The following is a 9724-nucleotide window of genomic DNA, read 5'->3' on the forward strand; positions in this document are numbered from 1 at the left end:
TTGGTTTCAATAAGAACTGAGTAATGCTTAATTTCTCCTGCTGGGGGGCTGCATGGAATTCTCTCCCAGATTACAGGTGATTAATGGGTGTCCCAGCAGGAGGGGTACCTTGTCATCAGCTTATTGTCTAAAAACCATTCTTACAAAATGCCAAAGTCCTTTTTACTAATTGGTAATACTTTTTTAATTGAGCTCACCTGTTACTGAAAAATCTGAAAATTTTTGGAATTTGTTTAAAAATTGGAAGAATAGAATATCTTTCTAGTACGACATTTGTTTTTTCATTCATTGTTCAATGTTCCTAAATTTTGTGATCTGTAAAAAAACGATATCCCTTCATTTACATTTTAGGGATATTTAAAAAAATGGAAAAGAATCCAAAGTAAAGGGAATACATAAGGCCAAAATACTAGTACAAATTTTAATACACATTTAAATAAATATTTCATCATTAATATTAATATTTACACATATCCTTAAAAAAAGGACAAAGGTCTTGCCAGACAACTGACATTTGTACAGTGTTTCCAAAAAAAAATAACGTTATTACTTTTATCACTATTTTTTACAACTGATTTCTACCTCTGGGATGCATGTTACCACCGTTTAGTTGCAAGTCTTGAGGTTTTCAGTTTCTGAATGTCAAACAAAAACATGATTTGTCCTCGTTTGCAGAAAGAACAACATCAGTATAAAAAAAGTTTCACAAAAATAGTTATAAGTATTCATGGTTTCCATGAAGGAAACTGAATAGATGAAAAGCAGCTCTTATGAATAGTCACAAAAACATATGTTAAAATCAATTATTCCATAAAAGGTTGTCAAAGGAAAAAAAACACAAAACACAGAAGGTCGGGTTCCTTCTTCAGTCTTCATGCACCTGTCTTGTTTGTCTGTCTTGGGTTTTTGGTTAAGTGTTTTCATCAGTAAGTAGCACTTTTGGTCCCAGGTTTGTCCTCCTCTAAAATATCTTTTCTAAGTATTAAAAAAAAATCTAAGATCTAAAAGGAAGAGCCCACTTTTTTGTAGTTCATTTTCTTTTTTTTCTTAAAAAAAGTCTTGTAAGAATAAAAAAATAAATCATCTGTAAAAACAAAAAATATATATGTATATTTATATATAAAACAACTAGTTCATGTGTCTTTTCCATTTTATATTAGAATAGAGTAGTCTATATTTATAGTCTGTAGAATGTGGAATGGACTTTGCTCCAGTTCCTACCGAGAACTTGAGTATCGAGTCCTTTTACTTCTCCGATTAAAGGGATAATTAATGAATTCAAAACGTTTATGAGGTTCAGTGGTGTGGTGGCCTTTTGGCATCCTCTTCATAAAGTGAACCTCCCGTTGGTGCTGTCTTGTCTTGGAACCTTTTCTAGGACGACCTCTTCGGGTGAAGGCCATATACCACCCTTCGTACTTGGCATTTTGCAATGCCGTATAGTTGTTTTCCAAGACTATTTCCGAAAAGACACAATCTTTTCCCCTTCCATTTGTCTAAATGAAAAAAAAATAAATATGAGTCACAAAGAATAAAAAATGTACAAAGTGCAACATTGTAATTAAGCAAAGTACATTTTTGGACCAGACTGTGCTACCCATTATGGTTGGATCCGCTTTACCCTAATTTGTAATGATTAGCACAATTGCAAACACAAGGCACATATATATTTATTTTATATACAATTTGTTTTCTAATTAGACATGACATATTTTATGGCTGACTGGCTTAGTGTATGACGCACAGCAAATAGAATTAGATGCCAGAATTGATTAGAGAAGATCAATCTTCAAAGTAATGCACCATAATGTAACTTTTGTATCTCTTGAAGGTTTAACGGGAAAAATACCCAATACTTTTATTTATTGCCATTGTAAATGTCTGATTCCGAAACAAACATGTTTCTAGCATGTCAACTATACATTATATATCTTACATATTGTTGATGTGGTTAATAAAAATTTGGACGCTCCTTTCCGACAAGCTGTAGATGGGCCAAAGTTGCCCAGTAAGGCTATGGTAATCTCTACCGTCAACCCCCGTCAGTATTTTTGCCATCCCTAGTTGATGTATTTTGTCAAAATATATTTACAATTGAATAATATGTATCCAAAGTTTAATAAGCCCTGGACAATATATTGGTCCATATGTAGCTACAGTGTATGGATGCCTCAATTAGTATGCATTACATGTTGGACATAGTAACACAAGTCAACAAGTCAACAATGGTAATTACATGAGGTTCCCAAAATATAATGCAAAGTTTGAAGGCTCTGATGTAAAATGTACACATTGCCCAACACAAGTTAGTGTCTACCATGAGCTCATTCGATAAAACTTTTAAAACACCCCTTAATATGCATTATTGATTTGTAGACAGAGATAGCTTGTCTAAAATTCTTAATTCATTGGCTAGTAGTGTGATGTGTCAAGAAACCATTAGCTCACCCACTTACAGGGTTTATCTCATGTGGCCTCCTAGCTTAAGAAGACCAATTGCCTTTTTAAACCCCATTATGAAAAGCATAATTTGCCACCAAAAAACTAAAAAATGTAATATCGATCAATGGCGACAAATCAAAAAAACAGTTTTTGCCATTTTTTTACATGAAGAACTTGAGCAAGTTGCTAGAGAAGGCAGAAGGGTTCTCGGTGAACCAACAGTTGCCTGGCTCAAAACAATCACTCCACAATGAGCCTCAAGACCCAAAATGAAGAAGAAGAAGGGGCGGGTAAAGACATACAGGCTGTTCATATGAGCTGCCGTCGTGTAACACTGTAACTGCCAGGAAGTCATTGTCAGTTACTGAAGTGGATAGAGGTTGGGAAAAACATTTCTAAAGCAGGTATGCGCAGGCAGTGGGCGTATTAACTTTGATCAGCCCGAGTCCCCTCACCCCACATAATAACAGTGAATACGAGGAATGAAAATCCTCATTGTAGCAGACATCTTTAGAACCAATAATGGCTTGAAAGTAAAGTTTTAAAAGAACCCCTCGGAACGGTTTCTGGGTGTTAAAGAACAACCATGACTAATGTGAAGATTTCAGGGCTTAGTGATGAGGCAGCCTGAACTTTGTGTCTTAACATTCCAAATACTTGTAGCATGTAATTGTACATAATAGCAAAGCAATTTGGCTATTTGTTAAATAAGATATATGGAATTTGAAACACCCCTTTTTTTCCCTTTCAGCTTTTATTCCTTTTGACTCTTTTATCTCGTCTTTGTTACTCTTTTCCTTTCCCAATTCTCTTGCTCCTTTTGATCAAAAATTGTATTCACAATCTTACTACCGTGCACTTTCCCGTCTTTATAATCAGCACCTTCTTCGTGCCTCTTGACTGCAATATTCGCCCCAATGACCTCCTTTAATCTTTAAATTAATTTCCAAGGCCTTCCAAAGCTTAGTGGGAATATGACAACACTTTGTCGTGATGTAAAGTCCAACCCACCTTGCCGACCAACTTCCCCTTCTTGTTCATGCAGATGTAATAACCCGTCTCGGCTCCTTTAATGCGGACTCTGCTTCCGAATGTGTCTGTTTCCACAATCAATTTGGCTGCAGGGGAAAAAGGAAATATACGATAAATATTTTTGTGTTGATTAAGTCAAATTTTTACAATGAGCTGCCTACAAGACACCATTGACTGTGAGTAAAGATTAGGATATTGAGATAAACATTAAGTTACATTGGGAAGTTACTTTCACTGTAGAATACAAAATGATGAAAGGAATAATTTGGGTATAAAGGGATTGACCTCTATGACAATTTGGAATGTCCACCTTAAAACACATTATAAAACCTTAAAAATCTGCTATGACTCTTGATTATCATTTCTTACGAAGACAGACAAGAACCATCTGTGCTTAGCTGTTAACTATAGCCAGACAGGAACCAAAGTGTCAATCATGCTGGATCCGCCACCTCCTACAAGAACATCTCCAAAAATATCTGACCACACATGTACCTTTAATTTTAATGGTCTCCATCATGTGTTAATTCCCCAGATTTTACTAGCTTATTATGTACAACGAGATGGAGACCCAGAGGATAGAAACTGCCCTATTATTTGCTTGTGCATGGCGTATTGATTTACTCCCTCGATTTATAAAAGAGACATTGATCGTGGTACAGACTGACTATGCAAATTTCTGGTCGATGCGGAAAATAAATAAAAAAAGTTAAAAGAAAAGTCTCTCCGTCCACAGATATTACATGATCCTACTTTGTCTACTGCTGTCTTAGATGTTGTAGTTGGAGAATAACGTACAACTGAGTGAGGAATTTTGATGGTAATACGATGTTATACTTAAATTTCTGTAATTCCCCTTTGACATAAATTTTTTTTTTTATAAAACCTCTTAACGCATGGCGGAGCAGATGATCACTTTAACATTTGCATCTACCCACACAGTGAATGGAATACAGTCTGTAGACGCCTTTATTAAAATGGGCGTTCATCCCTACTTCTGCCCCGAAGCTAGGAAAAAAATATTAACCCATCAGATATATAATAGATGTCATCAAACATCATAAAATATAAAAAAAAAATACTCCTCCTACTCAATGGAGACTGCATTCAATAGGATAAACAGGTAACTCGAAGAGAGTTTCCTATGGTAAGAGGCATGGAGGAAAATCAATGTAAGATCCAGTAAAAGGTTTACAGAATATTGATTCAGAACTACATCTGTCTTGTATCGTTGCGCTGAGAAAAAAAATTAGGTTGTGAAAAATTTATATCAGATAGAAAATTTGGCAGCCGCTTTATCTAGATTTTAACACGACAGCAAACTTAACCATCAATCAGACTTAGCATAATAGAGATATATCTATAATAACGGTATCTATAGGTTAACGTTCTACTATATATTTATAGCCCTTGAAAAATGTTTCCATATTATGCCAATGTATTCACGCCAATTTATGTTCATAGTGGGATCTCAAACCTAATTTTCCTATTTTATGAACATATAGACATTAGAAAAAGGGGTCAAGAACCAAGTAAAGGATTTACATGGATTTATATACAGACAAAGGTTAAGGGTGCCTTTAAAAAATGTTGCCCAGAATTGAACACACATATCCATCAATACAATACATCACATGACCACAGGCTCAATAAGGAAGTCACTATTATACAATTACCCCCACTATGACTTCCCCCATCCCGTTTTAGGATGATTTGTAAATTACAAACTTTTTTTTTTTCTCTCTCAAAGGGTCTTGAGATTGTTCGAGATGTGTTTTTGGAAAGCTTAGCATATTCATTTTTATCCTTTTGCACTAGTGACAGCTTTATCCCAGTAAAATTATGTTTCAAGCTGAAACTTTGAAGGAAAGTAGCTACGTAGATGCAGAAAAAATGCAGTGAGACACATTTGATCCCAAAACTGCACTGAGAAGAGGAGAAAGTATTCAGGAAATGTTAAAAAAGGTGAAAGTAAGAAGAGTTTTAATGGCTCTTCCAGACATTAGGGGTCTCTCTGGAGATTCATATAGAACAATCTTGAACCTCCTTTTAACGTTTACAGACTACAACTTTCTTAAACCTTTACATCTGAGAAAATGCTTGTTCTTTTTCTGTTTTATATCATACTTCATAACCTCCTCTTAGAATTTGTGTATATATTTATTATATTTTTTTTGTTTTCCGCCCCCGCCCCCCCCCTGAAATATCCTCAAATTGAAATGTTCTGTTTTTTGTCTAAATTACATTTTATTTTATGAATCAATTTTGCTGTGGGAAACGTCTCTATACCTTCCCCTCCTCTCTTCTCTACCAGACTGTCTGTGTCCACTATGTCTAGCACTGTATTTACCTTGCAGAATAATTTTGTTCCCTCTTGGTAATAATTTGTCGACAGATAAAAAAAATATATATATATCATACGTAGCCAAACTTATGTGCTGAACAGAATCTCCAAATTCCTTCATTCTGTTCGACCTTATAACTCGTACAGATTTTTGATATTTACAAGTGCAAACCTTTCAATCCCTACAATCCAGAGATTTACAAATAACAAAAAACATGGGAAACGTGAAGCCAACTTCAAAGGTTGGAATTTAATTGTCCACTTAATTTACAACATGGATTGATAAAATTGGACGGCTAAAAATAACAGCTGCTCGCCCCTGATTCTTCCCACCTGATAGAACAGGCCTGGTCACCTGACCCTGTAGTTTAGGCCTAATGATAATAATACTGATAATACTGATAATACTGATAATAATAATTATAATAATAATAATAATAATAATGATAATAATAAAATTTTAAATGCTGGGAAAAAACTAATTAAATAATGTAATAATTAAATATTACATTCTAATAATATCATTAAATATAATTATTTATTGTATCTATGTTACCTTTAAACATGTATCTATGAAAAATCTATTATATCTCGTGGTTAAACAGATTTTATTAACCACTTTATAACATATTAGTAAAAACAGGCTAATAGGCAGGTAAATACTGTATAATTTTATGCAGATACAGATGAATGCATGTAATAAAATTGCAATCACGTCATATAAATCTTCACAGCCAACGTCTTCCCCCTGACGTAATGCCATGTCCTTAAATTCAGGTAATCAGAACTGGTATCCCAGATTGTCTGTATGACCCTAGCAAAGTTATATGATCTCTTAAGTCAGACACCAAGTTTAGATATAGAGCACTTTATGGAGCACTGACTCATAAGAACAGGGAAAAATCTTGAGTCGATTGTAACGTATTATAAATAGTTGTGTTGAAGGGGGGGGACCGGTAATAGTAATAATAGTAATATCATCATGAAATGGCAAATCCATGGAGATGTAGCAGTGCTGAATATGTCATTTAAGTCTTTCCAGCTGCACTTTATAAAGTGCATTTAAAAATCCATAACAAACCCAATTCTGCTACATGGATATGGAAAATCTTCAAGATACATAACATAAATCAGCATACATTATAGAATGACGCAGACTCAGGGGTGCTCTTACCATGTGGATCCCCATCCTCGGCCATTGCATTGATTTTCTTGTTGTCCAGTACTTGTACATGCTTCCCACTGGTGCGGCTGTATAACTGGTAGGTCCTGATGAGCCTTCTGCTCAGCTGATCTGTCACCAGGCTCTGCTCCCTCACATGCTGTGTAAAATTAGGTGGGGACTGAACAGTTACCTTTAGGAAATACATAAAACAAGCTATTATATTTTTTAGATCTTAGTACAACTAGATGAAGCCCGAATGCACCGGTATAATATCCCTAGAAGATTGTCTGTGCAGGGCGTTAACATCCAAATTTTGGGATATCATAATACATCTACTACAACTATAAAAACTTCATACCGGTCACAAATAAAGCTTTATAGTATAGTAATAAAAAAAACTAGTAAATTTAGGATATCATGTAAAAAATTATGCAGAATTTTTTGTTTAGCTATTTTTGGCTAAAACTCACTGATAAGCAATAAAAGATGGATATTATATAATGTTCCAAATGTCACTAAAATCTGCTACCTATGTATAAAATTAAAAGGCTGAATGAGTCGTAGTTTTATATATAAGGGTCATTTTCGATAAGTGATCATCCTTTAGATGTGTTACTTATTGGCAGCGTTATCATTAAAGCGTACATCTTTTTAATGCGTAGAAACCACAGTGACTACTGTGACAAATTTGGCAGATTGCTAAGTAAACCATCCTACTGGAGATTTATACTCCCTTTGGCTATGGAAAAAAAAAGTGGATAGGATTGTTCTTGTCTTTGACATTTATAAAGATGTATACTCAACAAATGTGAGGGAGATTTGGCTTTACTTCTATGGGTGACAAGGGAGCTCTTAGCCAAATCCCCGTATCAAATCAAAGATTTTTGACTTCTGCACAATAGCTCTTATACCTGACAAAGCGGAGAGATTCCCTTTCTGTATCATAACATGGACAATATGTTAAGAATTGGCTGCTAGCATCATGGGGACATACAATGGCATACGGCTCATAAGCCACAAAGTGATGTCACCTTTTGCAAAAAAAATCTGTAAACCAATTCTTGGGCCTTCTCTTGGGTTGAAAATTTTGGGGAAAGTATAGGAGACACTTCATTTGTAGCTCTCCCTATGACCTTGAAACATGCTGTCAACCCATTATTAATAAATAGGATTAAGGCTGACGTTGCAGTTATTTAGCTAATGTATCACGCTCCATGTCCTCATAGCCTCCTGTCATTTACTATTATTATGGAAGGTAGATAGCTAGTTATGATTTGCAGCGTTATAGCTGTAACACTGCATCTGGTCATGTGACTAATGACTACTTAATATATACAAGGTATCATTCTATTATGGTTAACTTGTTACTTTTAATGTAAACAGAATACTAATATAGAGATAAGATAATAATGGGATGCTTACCTGAGCTTGTAAACAGATGACAAACAAGTGCATCAACCTGGGGAAATATAGAGAGATGTAGTTTAGAGGTGTTGATGAGAAGATGATGGGAGTGATACATATGATTGCAATACATATATAAGGATGTAGGATTGTGCAGTAGGTACTCACAGGTATCCAAGCATTGATGTGATGTAGAGCATGATGAGCTCCGGGTTGTACAGAGCAGGATATTCCTTGGGACTGCTGCCTGGTAAGGGAAGGTCCTCAGTTGTAACGCAGGCAGCTGCTGGTGGGAGAAGAAGGTGCAGTGCTGCTGCTAAGTCCTAGGAGCTCCAGCAGATCTCTCCTCCCATCTCCCTGTCTAGGATGCCGGGGGAAAGCAAGGGATCAGAGCCGAGGCAGGCAATGCAGATTTACCAGGCAAATGTAGAGCAAACCAGCCCAGAAACAGCCCAGCTCCAAAGCCACCAGCAATAGTCCAAGATCCTGCAAAGCCCAGAACAAGCCCTCCAAAGAAGTTACTGCTGCTTCTAGTTTGGTTCCAAGAATTAGATGACAAATGTCCAAGTCTTCTCAAGGGTGGCCTCTTTGCAGATGGGACCTCAGAGGGGATGTCCCAAGTTGTAGATGTTGGAGATCTGGGCTGTCAGGTTCAGCCACTCAGTGTGAAGGTTTTCAGCAAACTAAAGCCAAACTCTGAATAACTGAGGAAAAAGAGCTTCTTGGGAGGATCATAATTTTTTTTCCTCTTCTCTGAAGAAAATGACGTTGTCTTGGATAGAAGGCAGCTCTTGTTGTGTGAGAGATGATTAAAGTGTTTGATGAGTGAAGCACAGATCAGACCATGTAGCTAACAGAAGAACCTGGCTGTGGAAGTTGTGGTTTGGGAACCTCCTGATGGACTGACTGTGAGTGTGTGTGAGTGTGTAAATGTGTGTGTCTTGGCTGGTGTCTCATTGAGGACTAAGTGTAATGATTGCAAGCAATCTGCTCTTGTCCCTCCTCTTGTCCTGAGCTCTCCAATGTCAAACACCCTTCTCATCTATCCTAGGTTAAATGTGGGAGGATGGACCAGGAAAACCAGCCCCTTGGATATCTGTAGCGTTACAGGATGCCTTCAGTTAGACACATAAATTATGTAAGTCATTATAATCCACCAATGACTAAGTCCAGCTTCTGGAGGAGCAAGTGTAAGGAGAAATCTTACAAGTGATCATTATGTCATAGACTAGTAGATGCGGTAGACCTGCAAGCACGATGCTCTCTGGAGGACTAAAGGTACCAGCAACTCCTTCCACCATCTAAGCACTTGATCATCCCTACAACATGGGAAAAAC

The 9724-nt window shown here is 36.3% G+C and overlaps 1 protein-coding gene across 2 annotated transcripts; it reads right to left on the reverse strand.

Moving 5' to 3' along the window:
- Positions 1 to 418: 418 nt before the first annotated feature.
- On the reverse strand, positions 419 to 9444 carry FGF8 (fibroblast growth factor 8). Of its 2 annotated transcripts, none has more exons than XM_072130115.1 (5): positions 8556 to 9444; positions 8406 to 8442; positions 6993 to 7140; positions 3454 to 3560; positions 419 to 1496 (listed from the first exon to the last, which is right to left on the reverse strand). In XM_072130115.1, the coding sequence occupies exons 1-5, from the start codon at positions 8585 to 8587 to the stop codon at positions 1218 to 1220; spliced, it is 603 nt and encodes a 200-aa protein (XP_071986216.1). In that variant the 5' UTR covers positions 8588 to 9444; the 3' UTR covers positions 419 to 1217. The 2 variants fall into 2 exon arrangements, with proteins under 2 accessions (XP_071986216.1, XP_071986217.1); XM_072130116.1 differs by having other exon boundaries at positions 420 to 1496; positions 6993 to 7173; positions 8556 to 8709.
- Positions 9445 to 9724: the final 280 nt, after the last annotated feature.

This window comes from Engystomops pustulosus, chromosome 11 (genome assembly GCF_040894005.1).
Source record: "Engystomops pustulosus chromosome 11, aEngPut4.maternal, whole genome shotgun sequence".
NCBI lineage: Eukaryota > Metazoa > Chordata > Amphibia > Anura > Leptodactylidae > Engystomops > Engystomops pustulosus.

Coding starts and splice junctions, on each gene's coding strand:
- FGF8 (XM_072130116.1), bottom strand. CDS start 8,587: ATGCTCTACATCACATCAATGCTTGGATACCT. Junction 3,561..6,992: donor CGAGGATGGGGATCCACATG/GTAAGAGCACCC, acceptor TTTCCCCTGCAG/CCAAATTGATTGTGGAAACA. Junction 1,497..3,453: donor AGGGGAAGTTGGTCGGCAAG/GTGGGTTGGACT, acceptor TTTTTCATTTAG/ACAAATGGAAGGGGAAAAGA.